The 26,637-nt window shown below is 54.4% G+C and overlaps 1 protein-coding gene across 1 annotated transcript; it reads left to right on the top strand.

Annotated features, from left to right (window-relative positions):
- On the top strand, nt 1-26,476 carry FBXO41 (F-box protein 41). Its single transcript, XM_036077915.2, has 13 exons — nt 1-231; nt 12,680-13,720; nt 15,372-15,597; nt 16,076-16,149; nt 16,416-16,774; nt 17,608-17,849; nt 18,046-18,161; nt 18,286-18,438; nt 18,597-18,692; nt 20,079-20,197; nt 20,376-20,534; nt 22,027-22,142; nt 22,276-26,476. The coding sequence occupies exons 2-13, from the start codon at nt 12,819-12,821 to the stop codon at nt 22,336-22,338; spliced, it is 2,625 nt and encodes an 874-aa protein (XP_035933808.1). The 5' UTR covers nt 1-231; nt 12,680-12,818; the 3' UTR covers nt 22,339-26,476.
- The last annotated feature ends 161 nt before the right edge of the window (nt 26,477-26,637 follow it).

Raw genomic sequence — 26,637 nt, forward strand, 5'->3', positions numbered from 1 at the left:
CTTCCCCCACCCGGTTTGTGTGCCCCTCCCGCTGCGACTGGCTGGGAGGCTCGGCCGCCCCCGCCCCGAGAGGGAGGCGGGGGCGCAAGCCGCGGCTGCCACCCGAGGCTGCGGAGGGGAACGAGATCCGAGGCCCCAGGGCGGCCCTGCATCTGGACCCGGCACGCGGGGGCTGCCTGTGCACCCCCAGCCGAGGGCTGCGGGGCCTGGCCTCGCCGCGGGGTGGAGGAGGTAAGGGCAGAGTCATGGGCGCGCTGCGGGACCGCTCCTGGAGAGAGAAGGCAGGGAGGACCCCAGCCGCTGCCCCCTCCTCTTGCTTCTCCCCCACAGCCCTCGGGAGGCCCACGACACTGCCGGACCGGGAGGGATTCTGGGCAGGCCAGGCCAGAGGCAAGGAAGGGGTTAATTTAAGGAATTAAAATCAGAACGTTTTGAGACCAAGCTTCCCATCCCCCGCCCCCTTCTCGCCAGTCGCTCCCCGAGCCAGGTTGGGGGGCGGGGGCGGGCTCCAGACCCCCCTGGGACTCTGGACCTTAGAGAGCAGGGCCAGAGGGAGGGAGGAGGAAGGGGAGCGCCCTCAAACCCAGCCCTCTCCACCTGCTTCTGAAAAAGGGTGGGGGAGGGGCTTGGTGTTGAGGCCTGGCTGGGCACCTGTGCGGGAGTCTGAGGGTGGGAGGCTTTGGGTGTCTGTGTGCGTGCCGGTGTGCACGTGTGATAGTCTGGACGAGCAGGAGGTGTGCATGTGTGTGCACGCATGTTTCTCTCTCCTCATCTCCCAGTGCCTCCGTTGGTGACTGTCCACAGTGATCTGGATGTGTGCTCCTCACCGCATTGCTTTGCATGTGTGTGTGACACGGCGCCCGTGTGCACTTGCCATGGAGTGCCTGTGAGTAGGAGTGGGGCCTGCTCTCTCCTTAGGTCGAATGTGCAGTGAGGAGGGGCCCAGATGGTTTTCTGGCTGTGGGATCCAGGTGCTGGGGCCATGTGTGTGTGACCTTGGGAGGTGTGTGCACGTTTGCAGGAGTACAAGAGTGAAGGGGAGCTTAGAACAGAAAAGGCAGTCAGGGCTGCCAGGAAGCAGGGGACTGGATGCATTGACCCCTGTGGGTCTTCACTAGGCTATAGTGACTGCTCTGGGAGGTACGCATGTGGTGACCACAAGCCCAGGTGTGGAGAGCCAGAACCCCCTCCTTCTTGGGGGATTTGGAGGGATTTAGAGAGTCGGGGGCATTCCTTTATTCTCCATCCACAGGGACACTTCCAGCTGTCTCCCCATCCTTAGAACACCTCCTCCACCTGCTGGTAGATGTCTCCTGAAAGCACTGAGCTTAGAGCTTCATTTCTTTTGCCTGTAAAGCCATCTATTAACATCCAAATCTTTCTCCCCCATTTCTGTAAGTTCCACCTTCTCTGCTCCTTTCCTGCATGTGGTTTTTTATGCAAAGAGGGAGAAAGAGCTGTTGGTCCCAGAAGGCCAAGTGAGAGGTAGAGGAGGATCTGAGAGGCAGGGAGAATGACCATCAAAAACCAAACTCTGCTAACTTCTCAATTTTGCCTGACCTGAATTTAATAGAGAAAGAGAGAGACAGAGAGGAAGTTTGGTGATATCCACACACTTGTTTCTGGATTTAGGGATGCCTAGCATATTTTTGTTTTTGGAATATTTGTGGCTGGAAGGGGGTGATAGTTGTTGAAAGGTAATTACCATCCTGCCTTTGAGTTCCCTGGACTTTTCCTGCCTCTCTGGAAGCCCACCACTCCCTTTACTCATTCATTCAACAAATATTTATTGAGCACTACTGTGGGCCAGAGAGTAGAGCTGGTGTGACATTCTACTCCCAATCGGAAGGAACATATGTTAAGACTGAGAGCATGGGTTTTGAAGTCAGTCAGGTAGTACTTGGTTCAAATCCTAGCCTATCCACTCATTCACTGGTGTGTAACAAACCACCCCAGAGTTTAGGGGCTTAAGACAACAGTGATTTACTATTTTTCATGGTCTGTGGGTTGGTCATGACTGTGGCTGTGGCTGTGGGCTCACATGGCACCTCTCAGCAGCACTCAGTTGAGGGACTGGCTGAAAAGGAACGTCAAGGTGGCCTTTCAACCTCCAGGGTCTGTCTACATGTGGCATCTAATCAGTCAGTAATTTAGCCTGTTTCTTATACGGCAGCTGGATCCCCAGTGGAAGCATTCCAAGAGGACAAGCCCTCTGGTACAACTGCTTACCAAGCTTCTGCCTGTGTCAGGCGTGCTAATGTCCCGTGGCCAAAACAAGTCACACGGCCAAGCTCTGAGTCAGTATGGATGGGGACCCCATAAGGGCACGAATCCTGGGAGGCATGGTTCCAAGGGCGCCATCAAAGTAACAGTCTGTTACAGTCACTTCCTGGCCTTGGGCAAGTGATTTGGCCACTGTGAGCCTCACTTTCCTCCCGCTAAAATAGAGACAATGCCACCTACATGGCAGCACCGTCATGAGGATTAAATGAGAAACGTGGTATCTGACCAGAATAATTGGTACGTAAACGTTCACCGTTCAGATTATTAGACTGTAAGCATCTTGAGGGTGTGACTGCCTTATTCATCTTTGTGTCTCCAGTGGCTGGCATGGCCCTTGTGTTTGACATCTTTTTTTTTTTTTTTTAAGATCTTATTTATTTATTTGTGAGAGAGAGAGAGAGCGCGCGCACAAGCAGGGGGAGCAGCAGAGGGAGAGGGAGAGAATCTCAAGCAGATTCCCCGCTGAGCGGAGCCCATAGAGGGGCTTGGTCTCACGACCCTGACATCATGACCTGTGCCAAAATCAAGTCGTAACCGACTGAGCCACCCAGGTGCCCCTGTTTGACATCTTTTTGTTGGGTGGATAAACTAGAATGAAGCAGAGAAGCCCTAAACCGTGTTGCTCTGCTAGAGTGACAGAGTCAAGAAGACACAGCAGGTTCTTACTTCCCAGTGGGTGGGAAGTAAGCAGAGCCAGGGAAGCACTTGTTATTCCAGGTGATTCTTAGATTGACTTAATTATAACCAGATTCATCCAGTTCCACGACAATGAGTGGTAGAAATCACTTGGGCTACATGAAATCAATCAGTTCATCCATTATTCAGTGTGATTCCTCTAAGAATGTTATACTGATGTCTTCTGTGTGGGAGGAAGGTGTGAGGGTGAATCATTTGCATTGTCCTTGCCCTCCAGTGTCTGCATAGGGTGGGATCTGATGTGCAAACAGGTCCACGACCATCCAGCATGTGACACCTGTTACCATATGTGAAGAGCTATGGTAAGGAGTGATTCATGCTGGGATGTGATTTGAGCTGAAGGAGGGAGTAGAAGAAGGCTTCGTGGAATGGCTAGCATTTGAGCTGGGCCTGCAGAATTCACCGTTCGGAGAAGGGAGTCCCAGTAAGAGGGACCAGCATGAGCCAAGACTTAAGGGTGTGACAGCACATGGCACTTCTCAGGGAAGCTAAGCCCCACAGGGCCCATTAAGGACGCACATGGGAAGCAGATGCAAACGCTAGGCTGGCAAGGCTGAGTGGTGGTTGGGTCCTGGCCCACCTTGGAGGCAATCAAAGCACAGTGGACTTTACCTCCCTGAAAATGGCCTGCCCTCAGAGATTTATTTGAGGAGAAGAGTGATAAACTGGATCTGTATTTGCAGAAAACATGAAGAATTGAAAGCTGGCGGAGTTAGAGACTACAGTTAGCAATAATATCAGCAGACCAGATAGAAGGGGGTAATTATGGTCTGGGGCAGGGACTAGAGGAAATAGAATCAAATATTTAGAAGGTAGTATTACAAAAACTAGTGATTGATGAGGTCTGAGGGGGACTTTGAGAATTCAGAGATGCCTTGGGGGGTTGCATCCGAGGTGCAGAGTAGATAATGAAGATGTTGGTCAAGATGGGAAACAGGAGAAAGAAGCAGGCTTGAAGGTGAATATTGTGGTATTGTGAGTTCATTATTAGCCGTATTAAGCTCTGAGCCACCTACATTAAAATATCAACCTTTTCATCCTCTCCCTCTCTACAGGCTGCTTGTTAGGAGCACTTAAAAAAAAAAAAAAAAAAAAAAAGAATTGCTCTAAATGTCAGGTCTAAGGCATTGGGTTATGTGTGCCTCGAGCTAGCGGAAGTGATGGTATAGATTAGAATTAGGTTATCTCTAAGAAGCATTTAAATATGTGCAGGTGTCTCTCATCTTGAAAGCTCCTTTTGGAATCTCTCACGCTGCCTCTTCCCACTTCACAGTTGAGCTTCCTGTGTCCACTCACTGTCTCTACCTCACTCTCCCCTCAACCCCATCGGCCAGGCTCATCAAAGCGGGGCTCCCTGAAGTCCCCAGTGGATTCTTTGCTCCTCTTCTCTGACTTGTGGTGTCAACTCCTGTTGTTTACACTACGGCCCACTCCTTCCCTCCTTGACATCCCTCTTCCCAAAGGTTTCCCACCACAATTGCCATTGCTTCTGCTGGTTCTTAGGAACTTCTTGGTTCTTCTCCTTCTTCCACCTCTCTGAGGATTCACCTCTCCCCTGCTCTCCTTTCTCTGCACCCTCTCCCTGATCCTACTCATCCACTTTTATGCTTAAGGTGCCAAAACTGTATTTTTCACTCCGTGTCACAAACTATGTACTGACTGTCTCTACTTCCAGGGCCCACTGGAACCTCAAACTCATGGAATCTACAACCAAACTGATCTCTCCCCCAAACTTGCCTTGCTTCACTTTCCCTCCTAACTGAACCACAGCCCCATTTACTTAGATGCTCAAAACCCAAACCTGAGTTTGATCCTCACTCCACTTAATACCAGCCACAATCATTCTGTCACCAAGCCTTCTCGACTCTCCTTCCTATGCTGCTCCCATATCCATCCTTCTCCTCATTGTGCTCCTACTGCCTTGGCTAACAGTTTCTACTTCCAACAGCCTTCTTCCTGACCTTGACCCTCAGTAGGCCGTTCTCTCAACTGTACCTCTGATTAAGTCCTGGCCGTTCCTTCATTCCACAAACACTTACCTGAGCAGCTACCCCATGCCACACAGTGTTGGAAATGCTGGGAAAGTAGCAGTGACTGGGACAGAGCTTACGTTTTAGTTCCCAGAGGGAGGCATGCTTTTTTGTCTTTGTGGATCCTGTTCTCCGTGCTCAGAATGCCTTTCTTCCCCTCCCCCAACCTCATAATTACACTTCGTCACCTGACTCTACTTTGCTCTTCCAGAGTCATCCTAGATGCTACCACCTCTGGGGGTTCCCCAGTCCCCCAATTCCTCAAGCTGAGTGTCGAATCCCATGTTCTTACATAGCATTAATTTCATAACTGTATCATCTAATACCTCACTCTGTCCCAGGAGACCACAAGCTGTTTGAAGGCAAGATCTGGATCTTGTTGGTCTGGGTGTCCTCAACACACCCAGCATGGCACGTGATACAGTTCATGGCACAGAGCAGGGACTCAATAAATAGAACATGAATGAATTTATGCTTTAATAAAGCTCAGGGGAGAATTCTAGGCTAGAAATACCAATTTGCGAGAATGTTAGGACTTTTGATCACAAGGGACAGAAATCCCAAATTACTTCATGCAAAAGGGGATGTATACCAACTCAAATAACTGGAAAGAAGGGGGATGCGTGGGTTGGGGACATGACCGTACCTGGGTTCTCAAAAATGTGGTGAGGACTCTTTCTAGCTCTTGGCTCAGCTTCACTCTGTTGCCATAATTTTTCCCCCACCATGCATGGGCTTTCTCCATGTGGTAGATGGAGGTTACACAAAGCCATAGACAGCTTCATCATCCTAGCATGTGATCCCAGAGGAACAAGAGACTCCTTAATCTTTCACTTACATTCCCAGGGAAGGACTCTGTTGGCTCAGCTTGAGGAATGTGTCCCTTCCGGGGTCATTCATTGTGGCCAAAGAGATGGGGGCACCAGGATTGGCCAGGCTTGGGTCATGCAGCCCTGTCAGAAACAGGGAGTGGGGAGGGGCAGCTTACCAGAGAAAGAATGAGATGTTGTATCACCGGAAGGTGAAGAAGGCTTGCCGAGCAGATAAAAATACAAATGTCCACTGCAGGAATTCTCAGGGCCTATGTGGTAGTGGAAGCCATGTAAGTGCAAGATTCTCTGTGTTTCTGGCAGAGTCCATGAGAATGTGACAGTAGACAGGAGCCAGAGAAGACACACATCTTGGGATGGTTGGCCTTGTTTGAGGAGATGAGACTCACACACCTGAAAACCTTAAAAAAAAAAAAAAAAGCCAATACCTCTGGTTCAGCTGGAGAATCCTTCTACCCAATGAAAACCTTCAGCTGGACTTAGAAGAAAGGAGACTTGAGATAGGCATTTCAGAAGGGGGAAGGTCCTGGCTGAAAAAGGAAGCTGGTCTTAGAGGTTGCTGATTTGGGGAGACTAGAATGCAAAGGAAAATAACCAACTGTTCTATCATGATACTAATAATACAGGACTGTGATCGAATTTGAAGAGGCAACACTTCTATTTTTCTTTTTCTTCCTCTTCTGCCTCCCCTTCCCTCTATCACCTTCTTGCCTGCATTCGGGCAACGCTTATGCTCATGTGGAGTAAGTGTATACATCTAGGCAAAAATATTCCTAAGAATGAATCATAGTCATTCCTCTGCTCCAGCCTATGGAGGGAAACTGTGGGGCAGGCTGGCCTCAGGTGAAGAGCCACCTGGACCTGAGAAGCCCCTTCCTTCTTCTACCTTGCACATCTACACACAGGCCTGCACCCCCAGACTTTCCTCTTTCTCAGAGCCTGGCTAGCAGGGTGCTGTGCAGGAAAAGGATGCTTCAGAAGTATTATGGGGGGGGTGGGAGGATGGGTTAGCCTGGTGATGGGTATTGAGGAGGGCACGTTCTGCATGGAGCACTGGGTGTTATGCACAAACAATGAATCATGGAACACTATATCTAAAACTAATGATGTAATGTATGGGGATTAACATAACAATAAAAAAATTAAAAAAAAAAAGTATTATGGAGAGGGGAGGGGAAAAGCTGGCCGGTTCTGATGCCCTGAAAGTGCCCCCACAAAAGGGACCAGCACTTAGTTGGAATGGGCAGGTACACACGGGTGCCCTGATACCAGGCTGACCAGACGTTACAGAACAGTTCCCGAACAGTTATGTGTGTGTGAGCTGAATTCTATTTATAACATCTCTGGCCACTTTGCCAACTTCTTCAATTTTATCTATAGTTATTAATCTATTCAGGTTTTCCATTTCTTCTTGAGTCAATTTTGATAATTCACATTTTCCTAGAAAAATATTCAGTTCATCCAGATTTTCAAAAATTTGGGCCAAGAGTTGTACCTGGTCACATTTTAGTAATTAAAAAAAAAATCTCTGTGAGTGGTTGTATCCCTTTTCTCATTCATAGTGTTATGTATTTGTTTTCTTTCTTTCTTTCTTTTTTTTTTTTTTTTGCACTTTGAATAGATTTGCCAGAAGACTGTTTTTTGTTGGTCTTTTCAGAGAACTGTCTTCTGGATTTACCTCTTGAGGCTACTTTTTGGTTTTAATATACCTAAATGATGGTGATGTTAAAATAGTGACTAAGTATTTTTTTAAAAAGAAATTTAAGTCCTTTCTTATAGGTATTAAAGTACTTTTTGGGTAAAATAATATAAAATTTTGGATTTGCTCAAAATTATCCAGTGGTGGGGGTGGGGGAAGTGCAAGGCAGGGCGGCAGGTGTACAGATGAAACAGAATTGTCGTAAGTTGGTCACTGTTGAAGTTGGATGATGTGTACATAGGAGTTTAGCATCATATTGTATTTTTGAATATGTGTGAAAATGTCCATAACAAAAAGTTGTGTTTTTTTAAATCCTTGTCTCACCATGCATACCAAAAATTTTGGACTTTAAAACTCCACCGTATAAAAGGAAACCATACAGCTTGAAGTATTTGCATGCTACCAAGTCACTGTCACTTTATGGTGTTATGGTTATTTGTTTAAGGCCCTTAATTTAAAAAATTGTTCTAGACTTTTAAAAAAAGGTAATCGCAAGGTACAAAAAGAATACATATATAACTGTTTATATAGTCTTCAGGTAGGGCTGGACTTACTAAGCATGATAACAAAATCAGAAATCCTAAAGATTTTTACTGAAGCAAATTATCAGCTTTATTATACCAGTAAAGACCGTAAACAAGCCAATCAACACACTGGAGAAAACCATTTGTAGTATATAAATGACAAGGGATCAATATTAGGAAAAGCCTTTGAAAGTCAATAAGAAAATATGAATGTTCAGTATAAAAATGAGCAAAATAGTGCATAGGCAAAGTCACCAAAGAAATGTAAACGACTGCTAAATGTGTAAAAAATATATCCAGCTATAGTAATCAGAGAAAGGCCAGTAAAACAGCCAGGACACTTTTTACTCTCAACTTGGCAAGAGTACAGTGAGGCCAAAGGTGAAGCTGAGTTTGGCTGCAGTTGGTAGATGCTGGGAGCCACTGAAAGAGCGTGAACAGGAGTTGTCTGTAGACCGAGGAGCCTGGTGCCTAACAGGGGACAGAAGAGGGCCCCGAGCTGAAGCCTGGGCCAGCTGTCTGGGTGGGAGAAGGAGCACAGAGCAGGAGAAGAGAGCCGCTGAAGAAAAAAATCAACAGGTCTTGATGGTGAGCAGACAGCAAAGTCAGGATGGCCGGTGGTGTGGTGTGACTGGGAGGACAGTGGCACCATTGAAGGAAACAGGGATGGATCCTGGGGAGTGGGTGAGGGGAAGTCCAAGATTGCTTTTTGACACCGGGGGTCATTGTGTTAGTCTAGAGTTTCATTACTAGTGACTGGCACCCGAGTCAAACGACTTGGGCTACAAAAAGAATTTGCTGCCTCTCACAAGTGACAAGTCCTGGATTAAAGTTTCAGGCACATCTGGATCTGGATGCTCAAGGGAGGTCATCAGGAGTCTTTGTGTTCTTTAGGGGGCCTGTAGAAAAATGTCACCATGTTGGGGTGTGGCCTCTCCCATGGTCTCAGTAAGGCCCATGGAGGAGGACAGAAATGGCCACAAGGAGGCCCAGGCTCACCTTCTACCAGCTGGGCCCAGGTCCTGGGAGTGGCTGTTTCGGCCTGGAGTAGGAAACGTGCCCAGGACGAATGATCGCTGTGACTGATGAACAGGCTAAGGTTATAGGCACTCCCGTCTGAGCCCAACCCAAAGTGGGGGGAATGGTTCTTCAAAGGAAAACAGAGTCTAGCCACAAAGGGGGACTGGAGCTGAACAGCAAAAAAGAATAAATGTCTACTGCATCCCACCTCTGAACAAGATCTACACAGATCCTGCTCCTTGTACAATTTTTAAAATGTTTCTGTTTATCCTAACACAACTGTCCCTCACAAAACTTAAAATACACTTGTCCCATCTCCAGAAGGAGATGTTCCAGCTGCTCATCCACTTAGCATGTCCAGCCCCAATTCAAGATCTTGGTGATGGGCTGTCTCTTTGGCAGGGTACTGAGCTAGCCCCTCATGGTCTTTCAGCTTATGGCCAGACTATGATGGAGGAAGGATCGGCTAGCTGAAAGTACAAAACCCTCCCAGCTGAAGAGGGGAGATGAGGAAAAACAGTCAGTGGTCACAGACCCATATGTGGTCCACATGCTTGACCAGTTGGTGAGGACGGGGTTCCCTGACTCCTGTTTTTGGCTGCTTTGGTTCTGCCATTTCCAAGAGCCTCCCTTGTCCTTCATGCTCTGTGCCACGCAGAAAAGGGGCACTGGGGGCTCACCTCCCACTGGTGCAAGTTTAAGGGGTGGGGAACATTAGGAGCTGAGTAATCCCTGGCCTTTGTTTTCTAGGTTTGTCGGTTTTTCTGGCAATACAATCCCCTTAATCATTAGGAAGCTTTCAGTCAATTTACGTTCAGTTGTCCCCAGAGCCATTAACCAAACTAGAGACCTCACTGGAAGTTGTAATTCTTGAATCAAGTCCCTGGTGATAGTGTTCGGGGAGGAGCAGGGGTTGTCTCTTAGCAACAGCCCTTGGTGCTCTGCCCATCCCAGGAGCGCACGGTTCTGTTGCTTCTGGCTAGGCCTCTGCCGCAGGGCAATGCAAACCCTTCATCTAGGGCGGGAGGCAGAGTTCATTGCCCCTTCCCACTCAAGCTGCACCCCAGTGGAAGGCTGTTTTGGTGAAAGCTTCTGTCGAGCTGGGAGGGCACAGCAGGAGGGGTTCCTGAAGGGCCTGAGGAGTCAAGAGCCTGTCAGGGCCCAGGTTTGTCTCTCTCTGTGTTTCCAGCCTCCCTGTCTTTGCTTGAGCTGACTTTAGCTAGAAGCAGAGAACTGGCTCTTAATTATCTGACTCTCAGCCATATTGGATTACTGGCCTCAGGCAGAAAGCGCCTCTCTAAGCCAAGCAGCATTTTCTTCCTCTCTGCTTTCAGAGGTGCCCCTTTCAGCCGGAGTGTGTCTCTTTCTTGTTGGGCCTTACTGAGACCATGGGAAAGACCACACCCCAACATGGTGACATTTTTCTACAGGCCCCCTAAAGTTCCAGGTAGGAACATCATCTGAGCTCCAGAGACCGGGGGAGAGTTTCATCGGCTGCTTTGCTGCTGGGTAGCAGGGGTCACCAGCTTCTGAGGGGGGAGGTGGTACCATCTTACTTCCCCTCTTAGTTCAGCTTATTCCTCCTTAGGGTCTATTCCTTTTAAAAAGTCCATTTCTTATTCTAATTTCTGGGTTAGGACTTTTTTCTAGTGCAGGTACCACAGACCCAACTCCAAATGGCTTAAGCAATGAAGGGAACAAATTGGTTCACCCAACCGACCAGGATCTCAAACAGTGTCTGTGAGAAATCTCTGTCTCCATATCAGTTCTGCTTCTCTGTGTTGGCTTCATTCCCAGGAGGTTCCTCCCCAGAGAGGCAAAGATAGCCCTTGCAGCTCTAGCCTTCCTCATTAGCTTAGAAACCTGAGCCCAAAGAGGATGCTTTTCCCCAGTGGTTCAGAGAAGTCCTGGAAGGAGGAATGCCTCACGGACTCAACTTGGGCGATCTCTGCCCATCCCGGGACTCTGTTTGGCCAGATCTATATCACTTTCTTACCCCTGGAGCCGGGGTGGACCATCAACCCCCACTCAGGCCATGTGGACTGAGAAAGTGGGGAAGGAAGAATGGATCCCCAAGGTCAAAGCAGAGTGATTTTACCAGGAGAAGGACTGGGTGCTGGGCTGGTAAAGGGAACAAATAGTCACCCATACCTCCATGTGGAAATGCCTGAAGGCAAAGGAAACTCCAGAGCAGGTCAGGATGGGGAGGCAGAGCTGAGAGTCAACGGCTTAAAGCTGGGAGTGAACATGTGGGAGCAAACCAGACTGCCGGGGAGAGGGCAGATGCAAAGAGGGTGTGAAGGTGGACCTCTCATCAGGAAGATTCAGAAGGCAGTAGGAAGAGGAGGTTGGAGAACCCAAACGGGCGGCTTCATGGCAGCCTGGGAAGATGGAGTGGTCAGCAGTATCAGCCAAGGGACCAAGTGGATGAAGATCCTTGACGACAACTGGATTGATAAGCAGGTGGTCTGTGACCCAGAGGAGCACAGTGACAGCGGAGGGTGGCTGGCAGTTAGGAGGAGGAGGGTAGTGATGAATGGGGTAGAGATTCCACGAGGCAGAGGAGGTGTGACCAGAAGCCAGAGATGAGGGAGGAGGGGCAGTGGGAGTTGAGGGTGACCGGGGGTAGGATGTCAGGAAGGGTGGTGGTTTGTGCTAGAATGGGCCTGAAGAGGACAAATATGGTGGCCCTTGGAACAAAGGGCAGGGCAGGGCGCTTTTTGGAGACCGACCTAGCAAAGGACTCCAAAAAAGGACCTATCTGCCTAGAGTGGCAGTGATGGGAGGGTACAGAAGCAGGACAGGAATAAACAGTGACACACACACAGGTATCGTCAGGTGAGGTGACAACTCAGTCACTGCAACATGGTACCAACAGTCCAGCCTGTCTGATGGGTATGGTTTGCATGATATGGAAATAAGCATCTTCCTTTAAGGATTTTTTTCAGATGTAAGATACAGCCAAATACATATGGTGCACTAGCCTTAAGTATATAGCTTGATTGTTTACATATGTATTCACATGTATAACCACCACTCATATCAAGATCTAGAACATTTTCAGCATCACATAAGGTTCCCTCCTGTCCCTTCTCAGTTTATAGTCTCCAGGGGGTAACCTCTATTCTGACTTCTGTCATGACCAATTTCGTCTGTTCTTGGACTCCCTATGTATGGAATCCTACAGTGTGCACTCTGCTCTGGCTTCTTTTATGCAGCGTAATATTGAGTGGATTCATCCATGTTGTTGCATGTCCCAGTGCTTCCTTTCCTTATTGCTGGATAAAATTCCACTACGGACATATCACAATTCATCCAGTCTACTGGTGATGGGCACTTGGGTTATGTCTAGTTGGAATATAGGTTGGAAGTATTATAACGAATGCCTTTGTCCCCCCCTTAAAGAATTCTCATTCTTTCTCACTGTCGTCCATGTACAGGCCCTCCCGCAGGTACCAGAGCAGGCCAGCCCCCTCTGGGAGGTCAAGCCATTGGGATTCCCTCGCCCCTCCATTATGGGCGCGTGTTTCCTGGGGAAGTCAGTTTCCTCACGCGTGGGGGAGACCACCCTCCTAAGGCTTACTCCCTCTCTTCCAGCCTCCTCGCCCCTGGCCGCCGGCGCCCTGAGCCTTCCTGACCGCGCAGGGGGGCTCGCCCGCGGCCCCCCATGAGCGCGCCCGGCTGACCGGCGGGGGCGGCCGCGGTGGAGCCCGGGCGCCGCGGGGGCGGCGGGGCCATGGCCTCGCTGGACCTGCCGTACCGCTGCCCCCGCTGCGGGGAGCACAAGCGCTTCCGGAGCCTGTCGTCGCTGCGTGCTCACCTGGAGTACAGCCACACGTACGAGACGCTCTACATCCTCTCCAAGACCAACAGCATCTGCGACGGCGCCGCGGCCGCCGCCGCCGCCGCCGCCGCCGCCTCGGGCTTCCCGCTGACGCCCGAGCCCGCCGCCCTGCTGGCCGTGCCCGGCGCCCGGCGCGAGGTCTTCGAGAGCACGTCCTTCCAGGGCAAGGAGCAGGCAGCCGGGCCGTCGCCCGCCGCGCCGCACCTGCTGCACCACCATCACCACCACGCGCCCCTCGCCCACTTCGCCGGCGACCTGGTGCCCGCCAGCCTGCCGTGCGAGGAGCTGGCCGAGCCGGGCCTCGTGCCCGCCGCCGCCGCCGCCGCCGCGCGCTACGCGCTGCGCGAGATCGAGATCCCGCTGGGGGAGCTGTTCGCCCGCAAGTCCGTGGCCTCCTCGGCGTGCTCGACGCCGCCGCCCGGGCCGGGCCCCGGGCCCGCCTCCGCCTCGCCCGCGTCCCCCTCGCCCGCCGATGTGGCTTACGAGGAGGGCCTGGCGCGCCTCAAGATCCGCGCGCTGGAGAAGCTGGAGGTGGACCGGCGGCTGGAGCGGCTGAGCGAGGAGGTGGAGCAGAAGATCGCGGGCCAGGTGGGTCGGCTGCAGGCCGAGCTGGAGCGCAAGGCGGCCGAGCTGGAGACGGCGCGGCAGGAGAGCGCGCGGCTAGGGCGCGAGAAGGAGGAGCTGGAGGAGCGGGCGTCCGAGCTCTCGCGCCAGGTGGACGTGAGCGTGGAGCTGCTGGCGTCGCTCAAGCAGGACCTGGTGCACAAGGAACAGGAGCTGAGCCGCAAGCAGCAGTGAGTGGCCCGCAGGGCCCTGTGGGCGGGTGTGCCGGTGAATGTTCCCGATTGAGTGACCCTGTGTGTCGCTGCCGCTTCCCCCACCTTGAGTGTGTGTGTCTGTGTGGCCGTGGCTTTGTACTGTGGCATCTGTGGCCACAAGCATGTGACGGTGGTGTGTGTGGGGCCAAGAGCGTCATGACCGTATGTGTTTGGGACTGTGAGGACATGCAAGTATGCCCGCATGCCTGCCCGTTAAAACTCTTTCTCTTCCTTTTCTATGTCCCTAGCCAAGGCCAGCCCCTGCATTGTGGCAGAAGATCCTCTTCTCTTTTGCCTACTCAAAGACGTGGCACAATTCTGCTCTCTCCCTTTGCCATCATCAGATTTTCCTTGTCAGCTGTATCATTCCTTTTTTTTTTTTTTTTTAAGATTTTATTTATTTGTTTGACAGAGACACAGCGAGAGAGGGAACACAAGCAGGGGGAGTGGGAGAGGGAGAAGCAGGCTTCCCGCTGAGCAGGGAGCCCGATGTGGGGCTCGATCCCAGGACCCTGACCTGAGCAGAAGGCAGACGCTTAACAACTGAGCCACCCAGGTGCCCGAACTGTATCATTCCTGAAAGCGACCAAACAGGAGGTCGTTTCTCCCATCCACCGTAACCCCAGTGCCCCCTTGGGCTACTGCCCCTTTTCTCTCCTTCCAGAACAACTCCTTGAACAACTCCTTGTCTCCAATTTCCTTCTCCACTTTCTCTCTTGAATCCCCTCTAATCAGATAGATGTCCACCACCACCACTGTCCCCCGCGTCACCAACGATCTTCATGTCGCCGAGGCCCACTCATCAACACCTCAGCCTATCAGCAGCATTTGACACAGCTGATCCCTGAAACACTTTCTTCACTTGGCTTCCAGGACACTCTCCTTTTTGTCTGCCCCTTCTCAGTGTTCTTTGCTGGCTTCCTATTTCCCTGGTCTTTAAATGTAGAATGGTGAAATATATGGATGGTATTTATCTACCCCTCATTGTGATATAAGCCCCATGGGGGCAGGAGCTCTTCTCAGTCTGTCCACAGCGGTATCCCTAAATACCTAGAACAGTGCCTGACACCTGGAAGGTGCTCAGTGAATGTTGAATGTGAATACACTTGGGAGTAAATGCTCAAGTGACTCTGAAGTGTGCTGTGTGTACTTGCCCGAGGCTTCTGCATCTGAGAATGTTTCTGAAAGTGTGTGTGTGTTGGAATGTGTGAGAGGGACTGTACCTGGCTCACACTGCGTGTATGCCTGCAAGTGAACATGACAGGAGCACGTGTACGTGAGTGTGTGTGGCTGTGTGCCCAAGAGTGTATCCGGACGGAGGAGGCGGCTCTGAGTGTGACTGTGTGTGACAGAGTGTTTCCGTGGGGAGTAGGGGCGCCTGGCAGGAGCGTCGGGGTTGGGTCAGTGGGGCATGAGTGTGTGACTCGGGGTGGGTGTACGGTTGCATTTCTGTGTGTGCCTTGTGGGGGGGGGGCTTGTGTCCGGGCCTGTACATCGGCGGGCAGCCGCGTGAGCAGACAGCGCGGGCAGCTGTGCCCGTGTCTCTCCCTCCCGCTCGGGGTCTCCTCCAGAGGGTGGGTGGGCAGCCAGGCCGAGGCACGGGGCTGAGAGACTGCTCGGGGCCCAGGGAGGTGGTGCAGATCGACCAGTTCCTGAAGGAGACGGCGGCGCGGGAGGCCAGCGCCAAGCTGCGGCTGCAGCAGTTCATCGAGGAGCTGCTGGAGCGTGCGGACCGCGCCGAGCGGCAGCTGCAGGTCATCAGCAGCAGCTGTGGCAGCACCCCGAGCGCCAGCCTGGGCCGCGGAGGGGGAGGAAGTGGTGCTGGGCCCGGTACCCGGGGCCCCGGCAGAATGGTGAGCGCCCACCTGCCCCCTCCAGTCCCACCGTGCACACGGCCTGGTGTCCCCCTGTTATGCTCCATGCTTCCCTTCTTGGGCTCTTCCCCACGAGCAGACTCCGGGCCTGAAGGAGGGGTCCAGGAACAGGGGTGCCCCTCCGATTGGGCAGAAGGTCCCCTGAGGCTGTGAGCCAGTGAGGTGCGATCCAGCCGCCCTGGTGCTCGGGGGCCCTTCTCTGCCCAATTGAGAGCCCAGGAGCCACAAGCCGGGGTCTGGGGTGCTGGGTGGGTGTGGGGAGGGGGGTGGTGAGCCTGCCTTTCTGGGCTGTCTGTCTGTCTATTTGTCCATCTTTCCCAACTTTTTTCCTTCTCTCTCCTCTCCCTCCTCTCTTCTCTCCATCTTGTGCCCTGTTTCTCCTGCTCCTTCTCATCCTCTTACCTCCTCTGCTCCCCCCCCACCCCCCGCCTTTCCCTCCCGCTCTGGGGGCCCACAGCGAGAACACCACGCGGGCCCGGCCATGCCTAGCACATACGCCGTGTCGAGGCATGGCTCCTCTCCCAGCACAGGGTAAGCCTCGGGCCTGGCCCGTCCCACACAGCCCACCCTCACCCTGGAAAGATCCACCGGCCCCCTGGATGGCTGGCCCATCTGGGGCCTTGGCTCCTTCTCCTTTCCCCATACTCCTCGGGTCACCTCCGTCTGCCTTTCCACACTCTTGGAAGGGGGCTCTTGGAAAGTAGGGCGGGGGGGGTTGCCCTCGGTAGGAGTGGCATGGAGACTTTGGGCAGACCTTGTGCCCCTCACTCCTCACCGTCTGGTCCACCCCACCCCAGGGCCTCCAGCCGTGTCCCCGCTGCATCCCAGAGCTCAGGCTGCTATGACAGTGACAGTCTGGAGCTACCCCGGCCAGAAGAGGGGGCCCCCGAGGACAGTGGCCCTGGGGGCTTGGGCACACGGGCCCAGGCTGCCAACGGCGGCTCGGAGCGTACCCAGGCCCCTCGCAGCTCAGGCCTGCGGCGCCAGGCCATCCAGAACTGGCAGCGCAGACCCCGCCGACACAGCACGGAGGGGGAGGAGGGTGATGTCTCGGACGTGGGCTCCCGAACCACGGAGTCAGAGGCTGAGGGCCCCTCAGATGCCCCCCGTCCTGGGCCTGCTCTGGCTGGGCCACTGAGCAGCTGCCGGCTCTCAGGTGAGTCCTGGAAGGGTAGGCCAGAGGGGCCAGTCTTTCTTTGGCACTGGGCCCTCTAAGGGGACACAGGGCAGAGGCAGTAGATCTCTTGGGCTCCTGCACGTGTTTCCCCTTGTCCCAGACTTCCTGCAATGAGGATGACAAACTCTCCTACAAGTGCCCTGGGAGCCTGGGCAGGGAACTCATGAGACAGAGCAGTGCAGCAGCACAGGGGTGCTCATGTTGGAGACTGCACAAGGATGCCACATCTCAGGGGGTCCATTCACATGGCTCGTTGTTGACATTTACGGGAGAGTAGCTGAGTGTTAACTGCAGACTGAAGTCCCTGGAACAGCAGGGAGAGCCCCCTTTTATATATGCACAAGGCCATGTGCATATGTGGGTGGGTCAGGGTCAGGAGGTTAGAGGGCTCAGGTCGGGTGCATGGCTGCTCTTGAGTGACCGTTCTGGGCAGCCTCGCCCTGGCCTTCTGTTCACAGAGGCTGGGTTTCTGTCCATCTGTACCCTCACCCTCCAAACCCTTGCCTTTCCTAGACTTGACTCAGTTGCTTTGCCTAGGGGCTGAGTTTGGACAATGTGAGGATGTATGATCTTAAAAAGACAGTTTACTTGAGGAAGCCACACCTTTTCCTAATGTGTATAATTAGAGATGGGGTGTGCAGAGGAGGGGGAAGCAGAGGCCCCTTGCCTTCCTCCCAAGTCACCAGTCCCCCAGCATGGGTCTTTCATGCTTGTCCCTTCTGTAGCTCCTACCCCACCCCACCTCCCCACCCACACCCCCACATTGGCCTTTGACCCTCCACACTGATCTCTGACCCTCTGGTACCGTGCAGCCCGCCCTGAGGGAGGCAGTGGGCGGGGTCGGCGAGCGGAGAGGGGCAGCCCCTCCCGCTCCAACGAGGTCATCAGCCCGGAGATCCTCAAGATGCGAGCCGCCCTGTTCTGCATCTTCACCTACCTGGACACGCGCACGCTGCTGCACGCGGCTGAGGTCTGCCGGGACTGGCGCTTCGTGGCTCGCCACCCCGCGGTCTGGACACGGGTGCTGCTCGAGAACGCCCGCGTCTGTTCCAAGGTGCCTGTCCCCGCCCACCGCCCCTGCTGTGAACCCACCTTTCTCCCAGCAGAATCTGGGCCCTCGAGGTCTGGCCCTTGCGACCCTTCCAACACCCTAGCTTCAGCCTCACTCCCCCAAATGCTCTCATGGGTTCTCCCTCCAGCCAGCCAAGCTCGGGCCCCTTCATCGGCAGGCAACCCCTCTCTCCCTGCAGTTCCTGGCCATGCTGGCTCAGTGGTGCACCCAGGCGCACTCGCTGACCCTGCAGAACTTGAAGCCCCGGCAGCGGGGCAAGAAGGAGAGCAAGGAAGAGTACGCGCGGAGCACCCGGTGAGGCGGTGGTGGGTGGGCAGGGGGGGCGTTACTGCGTGCACACCTGGAGTTTTGGGGGGGCGGTGCTTCCCCGGGGAAGGAGTGGCCACAAGCGGTGCCCTGACCTCTTGGCCATCCCCAGGGGCTGCCTGGAGGCGGGGCTGGAGTCCCTGTTGAAGGCGGCGGGGGGGAATCTGCTGATCCTGCGCATCTCCCACTGTCCCAACATCCTCACTGACCGCTCCCTCTGGCTGGCCAGCTGCTACTGCCGCGCCCTGCAGGCCGTCACCTACAGGTAGTCCACACCCTCCGGACCTCTGGCCGAGCGGGTCCCTGGGGTCTGCATACTCTTCCCCCAGGGCTTTCAGGCAAGGGGACCCGAGAGTCCTCTGGTCCAGGGGCAGGGAGCAGAAGCCACCAGGGTGGGCGGTCCCAGCTCTGTCTTTTCAACAGGAGCGCCACAGACCCCGTGGGCCATGAGGTCATTTGGGCCCTGGGCGCAGGCTGCAGAGAGATTGTCTCCCTCCAGGTGGCGCCACTTCACCCTTGGTGAGCCCCAGCAGGGGTTGGGAGGGGCCGGGGGTTGAGCCGGGGCTGGCTGAGGACTGAGCAGATCTGGGCCATTCCAAAAGCTGGCTGGGGAGACAGATTCACATTCATCAGTCTGTGTATTTAGCTGTTGGGAGCAGAGCTTCAAAATCAGGGCTGGGGTGACATCCTGGCTCACTGGCAGTGTGACGGAGGGCAATCCAGTCATGCCTCAGTTTCTCTACTGCAAAGTGAAGGTGATATTCGAGATCTTTCAGCCTTAGTGGGACCGTAGCTGGCTCAGATGAGATGTGTCTATAAAGAGTATATATAAGTGTTCCGTCAACACTAGTTAGAAATAGCCACGTTCGCTTGGCACATGAAAGGCCGTTCAGGGAGGTCGATGTAGCATACACAAAAGAGCTGGTTGTCGGAGAATCCAGATCATTCATTCACGACTTGGTGTTCCTCAAACCAGACTTCTTTGTCCCTGCACTCTGTCCTCCAAGCCCTCTCTCCGCACGACAGCTCCTCTCGGGGCATCCCATGTCCTTCCCTGCCCCCTGGAGGAATCCGTCCCTGCTCCCCTGCCCCCATTCCTGTGGTGCCTCGGCTCGACCCCTGCTGTAGTTTGTTTTGCAATAATCTCTCTCTGAGTCTCCGTGGTACTCGCAGTTCTCCAGGTCGGGGCTGTGAATGTCCGTTCCCATATCCCTGGTACCAGGTGCGTGGCAGACACCAGGGAACCCACTGCCTGGGCGAATGTTGAGGAACGAGGTGTTCAGGGAAATGGCCGGGTTGGTGTGAGTGGTGGGCAGGGCGGAGCAATGAGTGTGGACAGGAAGGTGGGGGCAAGGTTAGGAAGGTCTTGCATAAGGGGGTTAGATTTTTACATTTTACCTAGGAGTGCTCGGGAAGCCTTTGCAGTATTTCTGATCTTAAAGACAGGATCACATCAGACTGGTTATGTTCTGTGTCCTCCCCCGCCCCCCTCGTTGAGGGCACGGACCACGTCTATACTGTCACCACTGTATCCCCAGGGCCCAGCTCGGTTATTCTTGGCTCTAGTAGACACTCGAGGCCCATTTGTTGAATGACTGAGTGAGAGAACATAGAACGAGTGGCTCGCTGTCAGCAGCGTGCCGGATGAATTGGCAGAGAGACTAGATGAATCCACATGAATATGGATGGTGGTGTGAACTGTGCTTTGAAGTTACTCAGGAATCAGAATCTGTAGGTCTCGGCAGGAGGTAAGGAAGGGTCAGGGATTATCCCAGGTTTCTAACTTGAGCAGCTGGGTGGTTGGTGGGGCCCCAGCCTGAGCAAGGGGCATGAAAGAGGAGCAGGCTCGGGGTGCCGTGCAACCAGAAGCTTCCTTGACAGCCCTCTCTCTGCCCCATTCTCCAGCCAGCAGCCCACGCGCTTCAGTAACCGCTGCCTGCAGATGATTGGTCGCTGTTGGCCGCACCTTCGGGCCCTGGGGGTTGGGGGTGCTGGCTGTGGGGTGCAGGGCCTGGCGTCACTTGGTGAGTCTTTCCTTGGGACTGGGGCGGAGGGTGGTGGGAAGCAGGCGTGGGTGCGACACCGGAATCCTGGAGGGGCTTGGGGCTGCGGCCTGGGTGGTGGCAGGAGCACAGAGGCACCGGGCCGGAGGCGACCTGGGGAGTTTGTCAGCAGGACCTCCCCTCTTCCTCCTCTTCCTAGCAAGAAACTGCATGCGGCTGCAGGTCCTGGAGCTGGACCATGTGTCGGAGATCACCCAGGAGGTGGCAGCTGAGGTCTGCCGGGAAGGCCTGAAGGGACTGGAGATGTTGGTGCTCACGGCCACCCCCGTCACCCCCAAGGCCCTGCTGCATTTCAACAGTGAGCAATGGGAATGCGGCCGGGGGAGGGGGTGTCCACTGTCCCCCCTCTTACCGTGTCTTGTCAGCAGGTAGCATATGCAATTCCCTGTTGCTCCTCGTCAGCAAGCACCAGCGGGGGTGGGGGTGGGGGCGGGGGGACAGACTGACCAGGGTGCTAATCCTAGCCTCGCCACCAGGGTCTTCTGAGGCCAGCGTGGCATTCGAGGCCTGCTAGCACTGGTCCAAATGGTTCGGTTCCACAGATCTTTATTGCCCTATGCTCAACCCCCATGGGACATATGAGATATGACCTGTTCCACGTGAGCCTCTGGCCAAGGGCAGGGGCAGAACAGACGGGTTAGGAATACAGGTCCTGGAGCTGGACTGATCTAGGTCTCAATTTTGGCTCTACTGCTTATTAGCTGTGTGACTGGGCGTTATTCTACTTCTCTGGCTTCTGTATCCCCATCTTCTAAGCGGACGTTCTGGAATGGGTGGGAGGGTTAAATGAGATAATGTATGTGAGCCCCGCCAGGACCATTCTCAGGGTGAAGACCCCTCTCTCCGTGCTACTGTAGACTCTTAACATGCCTCCTCTGACCCCACCAACCCCTAGCCACCTGCCCCACTCCTGACCATTCTTCCACCTTCATTGAGGACATGGGCACCCAGCTGGGGCTGCTCACACTCCTTCAGGAAGCTGTCTCCGGCCCCCGCTCCATCCCCCCACTGGAGCATCCTTCTGGGCACAGCCAGCAAGGAGCTGAGTCACCACCAGCACCTGGTGTCATCGCCCTCAGGACCTGCAGTAACCACGGAGTGGCTCCTTGGTTCTCAGGCTACTGGGGCAGGCCCCCCCCCCCACTTCCTGAGGCCCTGGTCACACCTAAGTCCTGAGCACTGAAGATTCCTTGACAATCTCATTGTTTCCAGGACCCTCTTCTTCCCTCCCCTTCAGCCTCATGGCCTGGCCTTGGACTGACCACCAGAACTAACTGCTCAGCCTCCAAAATCATGACCTCCAGAACCCTCTCAGCCTCCTGACTTTCTTCCTCCTTCACTGACTTCATGGCAACATCTGGTCCCTTAAGTCCTCTGCTCCCAACTTGTTTGCTGCCTGTCTCCCCTCCTCCATGTTCTAGAGAAGACCCATCAGCCTCACCCCAGCCACTCTGTCCTTGAATTCATTTCCAGATGGCCAGGCCATGGTACAACTGTTCCCTCTGCCAGGGAAGCTCCTAGAGCCTCTGCACAATTGGCTGTTGCCCACTCATCCTCCCAGAGTCCACTGCAACCTCTGCTGTATGACCCTGCCCTCCTCCCCCAGCGCCAACCCGTCTGGTTGACCCTCTGGGTGCCACGGGCCTGCTCTCCTCTACGTGGTGCCCAGTGCCTGGCACGTGACCATCTCTCTGTAGGGTTCTGGTTTCATTAAGTAGTGATAGGAGAAGCAGCAGTCCCATTGCCCAGGCCAAACATGAGCCATCATCTTATTACCCACCTTTTCTCAGGCATTTGCCGGAACCTCAAGTCCATTGTGGTCCAGATTGGGATTGCTGATTATTTCAAAGAGCCCAGCAGCCCCGAGGCCCAGAAGCTGTTTGAGGACATGGTGACAAAACTCCAGGTGAGGAATTGGCTCTTAGGCCACCCAAGACCCTAGGTGACATCCCTAGGCTGGAGTTGGTGACCTGGGTGTGTAACGGGAGGGCCCCACTTGCCTGACCCTGAGGGGAACTAACCCAGGGTTCGGTCTACAGGCCCTACGACGGAGGCCCGGCTTCTCTAAGATCCTGCACATCAAGGTGGACGGCGGCTGCTAACCCGGGCGGGGGGCGGCAGGGCCCCTGCCAGCCCCACACCAGGGCACTCTCTTTGGACCTCCAGAGGGACCCTGATTTGGACTAGACCTTCGGAGGCCTAGTGTTATCCCTGGCTTTCAGGGAAGGGCTGAGTTTCCTGTCCTCCTCCTGGGACCGTGGAGCAACAGGCCTGACCCTGGGCACTGCCTCTTCAGGGCAGGGGCTTGGAGAGAAGCTGCCCCCCGACCCCCACTTCACCCCCCCACTGGAGCATCCTTCTGGGCACCGCCAGCAAGGAGCTGAGTCACCACCAGCACCTGGTGTCATCGCCCTCAGGACCTGCAGTAACCACGGAGTGGCTCCTCGGTTGCTCAGGCTACTGGGGCAGGCCCCCCCCTTCCTGAGGCCCAGCCTCCCGGTCAGGGGCCTCTGCTAGGCCCCAGCCAGAGGGGGCTCCCCAAAGCAGCTCAGACTTGGCAAGGAGGACTCTTTTCCTCCTGCCCTGGTCCAGCCCTCTGTGGGGCATCCCCTTCGGACATCCTGCCTAGGCTCTCGGTCCACATTCCCCAGGGATAACACAGATAGGCCTATGGGTCTGGGAATGTGGTCAGCCAAAAGTGGGGGGCGGGGGTGCAGCGAGGTAGTGGGAATGGGCTTGGAATGGCAAAACATTCATCCAGAACTTTTCCCCAGAATATTGAAACCACCATTCTCAAAGGGGGTAAATTGCCAAGTAGAGAAAACCTAGTTTTTATTGCTGTAGAAACAAGACCCTTCCTCTCAGCCACCACATACCCTCATGACACACCAGAGCTAAATTCAGAGGTAAAAGGTGCATGTTTCTATACCGTCCACCAGTCCCGAGCCTCTGGAGGGGTAAGGTCCTAGCTCTGGGAAACCTTAGCAGCAGTGAGCAGCAGTTCCTGTCCTCAAGAAATGTCTTTCTGGTGCTTGGGCAGCAATCTAATGGCCTCTGGGTCCCCAGTGCTGTGGGTGGCAGGGAGTCCGCCTTCCGTGCTGGGGCCTGGAGGAAGCCAGGAGGAGGGAATTTGGTTTGCTTCCTTGTCTGGCTAGCTTGCTTGAAGACATGGTCTTGGTAGGGAACCACACCCATGAAGCCAAAGACGAGGAAGAGCAGCCTCATCAGACTTGCCTCCCTCCTCAGTCTTCACGGGCCCCACGGGCTGTGGAGTGCTTCTGCTTAGGCACGGTGCTGGGCCTGAGCCAGAGCCACTTGGCTTAGAAACCACAGAATGCAGATGGAGGTTTTTCACTGACTCTTGCACAGTTCTGGTAAGACCAGGTTCTGGCACTAAGGCTCCAAAGACTCAGGTCTCTGCAGTTCCTCCTCTCAGAACTCCCATAGTGGTGTAGAGGCCTTGGGTCCTGCTAACATTCACTTGGAAAGTTCTTTCAAACATTAACCTCAATCCATCTTAGGGTTTCCTTCTTTCCTATACAGGGGCCAGCTCTGCCCTAACCATTAGGCTGCTGGTCCTGGCTGGGGCTGGACTTCTCTGTAGTTTCTCAGCCCTTTCCAGGGACCTAACTTTCTGCTACATCCTGGCTTGGACATCAAGACCCAGCCCCAGGTTACCCTGTAATGAGTCCTTCAGACTGGGACCCCACAGGCTCAGTATCCAGCTCCCCTAACTCCACACCCAGCTCTGTCCCAGCTCCTTCTGGCCTTGCCCTTTGAAGACCCCAAATACCAAGGGTGTCCTGTTGGCAACTCCCTATCCAGTCCTGCACAAAGTCTTGGCTGTGTGGCACCCCCCCCCCCACCACCAGAGCAGCTGGCCCCACTGGCTCCCACCTCCCCAGCCCTGTCCCCAGGAGTCGAAGGAAGAAGCACAACTTTTCTCTGTCCTCCAGGGGCCTGGAAGGGATATGGGGGTGCCCTGGGTACATCTGTCTTGCCTTGCCAACTGTACCCTTTATAGCTCCTGCTCGAGACCCTAGGATCAGAGGTGCTGCCCTCCCCATCTCCTGGACAAAGCACAAAGGGATGCCCTGCTTGGCCTGAGCCTGCCTTACTGAGGGATTTTTGCCCCAGGAAGCTTCCATCCCTGAACACAAGACTTTGGGCAATTTCTCCCTGGGTGGGTACCCACTGGAATGTCTGGCATCAGTCCTGGAAAAGGAGGTCAGGGTGCACAGGCAGTGAGCTAGAGTGGGAGAAAGGCAGTGCTGAAAGGACTGGTTCTAGGAGTAGGTTCATTCACCCAGTCATTCATTCAGTCAGTCATTCATTCGTGCAACAGCCCTGAGCACCACCAGCACTGGGGGCAGAAGAGTGAACAGCCCACCCCCACCCCCCACCGGCAGGAAGTCCCCACCTTGTAACTCCCAGCTGAGTGTGTGAAGGATGTGTAGGAGTACATATGGCATCGGCCCCAGCCCCTGCTGACGGGCTCACAGACTCACACAGGCTGGACTTCATGCATGCCGAGAAGTGGTAGGGTGTGGGCCCCTTGTCCCCCAACTCGAAGCTATTTTTTGACTCGCAGGGGGATGAGCCCTGCTACTATATGGGGAGCTTATTTGCAGGGATGCTCCATTTGTTCACTTCTTTGGCAACCACAGAGCATGGCTGAGGATGGGTAACAGGGATGGAGGGTCTGGCCATTCCTAAAGCACCTTATCCTTCACTCACTCAAAGGAGCTTCCACCTCTGTATCTCACACCTAGGTAAGATGCAAAGGAGAGGAATATCTGAGAGCAAATTGAAGCAGGCCCTGCTCTAGGGGTCCCAGACACATGTAGAGCCTCCATGGGCTCCAGCACTCGGGTGTCCCTACACCTCTCCCTGCAATACGGCCTGGACCCAGCATCTGGGAGGCTTGGCACACTCAGCTTGAGCACTTCATCAGGCTTTGGGCTGCTTCCCCATGGCCCTAGCAGGGAACGAAGGAGATGCTGTATACATCTGACCCCTGGGAGAGAGGAAGGGTGCTGCCCAGAACCATGGCTTTCCACTGGCCAAGAAACCACCTAAGGACCAAGGCAGCCCAGGACTTCCTGGTCCTGTGAGAGCGGTTTGAACCAGCCCCTCAAGAAGTGCTTCAAAAGCAAAAAGCCACCTCCCTCCCAAGGCCTGCTGCTCCAAGGTTTGGCTCCATCCTTTGCCGTTGGGTCCTGACTATTGCCCTGGTCCTTTGGGCCATGAGTGGGAAGCGGCCCAGGCCCTAGTCCCTCTAAGGTGCTAGGCTGAAGACCTTCCCAGAGGGACTACTGGTGCCAAAGACCCAATTCCTCGGGGGCTTGGGGTGAAGACGGCAGAGATGGTGAGTGGGGGCAGGGCCTCCCTGCCCAGAGGAGTTAACTCAAACTGATCTGTCCAGCCCATCAGTCCCTCCTCCAGGGGCCTGGCACTTCTCTCTTTAACCCTGGTGATCATGCTTTCTTGCCCAGCCTTGTTCCAGGCCTGCATTTCTGTATATACTGCTGTGTATCGTGTGTATGTATTTATTCCTGGACAAGTGTATTCATCTGCAGCTTTTGCCTGAGGATAAGGTTTAGGATTGGGTGAAGACCGGAATACCAGGGCAACCAGCTCCTACTCCTTCCCTAACCCCCCGGGACCCCCGCCAGTCCCAAGACTGCCCTGACAATCAGGCAGGCTTCCCCGCCACAAGCCCAAGCCTTGTCTGCCGTTGCTGGCACAGTTCCAGGGGGCTTGGCCTTGGGCAGCCTGGCTTCAACTCTGCCCTGGCGGGGTCTTGCATTCAAGTGCAGAGGCCCGAGGCAACCTTGAGGCTTGCCTCATGACTGGCACCAGTAGGCTTGGCTCTCGTGGGCACTGCTAGTGGGGACCTCCTCAACCGGCCCCCAGGCCTGCCTTCCCTGCACAGCCGGCTGCAATGGGCCTGAGCTGTGAGGGTAGCTTCCCCCACCCCAAGCACAGCAGGCGGAGGGGTGCAGAGCGTTTTTTGGTTTTGTTTCTGAAGTGGTGCCTGTACCTCCAGCCCCCAGGGGGCCTTCCCTGGCCCCACTTCTCTGCCCCCCCCCCCGCCAGGCGTCACCATCCCAGCACTTTGCTCCACGTCACCCATAGATGCCCTTCGCCGAATGTACCTGAGTGTATGTATTTAAAAGGACTCACATGGGCATCAGAGAATTTATGACTTTGTATCCAATAAAAGATGGTGAAACTGGATTATCTGCCAGGGAAGTAAATGGTAGGTGGCCATATTTTTGTCTGTCTGTGTCACCAAGTCTTTCTGCAGTTCAAGTGCACTGAGGCAGGAAGTGGGTGGATGACCTGAATGGCATCAACAGTGAATAAAGCATTAGGAAGACCTGTCGCAGGGCTGCAGA

This window comes from Halichoerus grypus, chromosome 10 (genome assembly GCF_964656455.1).
Source record: "Halichoerus grypus chromosome 10, mHalGry1.hap1.1, whole genome shotgun sequence".
Lineage (NCBI taxonomy): Eukaryota > Metazoa > Chordata > Mammalia > Carnivora > Phocidae > Halichoerus > Halichoerus grypus.

Excerpts from the sequence above, each read along its gene's own strand:
- FBXO41 (XM_036077915.2), top strand. The coding sequence starts at position 12,819 with ATGGCCTCGCTGGACCTGCCGTACCGCTGCCCCCGCTGCGGGGAGCAC. Across the intron at positions 16,775-17,607 it reads GAGCAGCTGCCGGCTCTCAG|CCCGCCCTGAGGGAGGCAGT; the intron begins GTGAGTCCTGGA and ends GGTACCGTGCAG. Across the intron at positions 20,535-22,026 it reads GGCCCTGCTGCATTTCAACA|GCATTTGCCGGAACCTCAAG; the intron begins GTGAGCAATGGG and ends ACCTTTTCTCAG.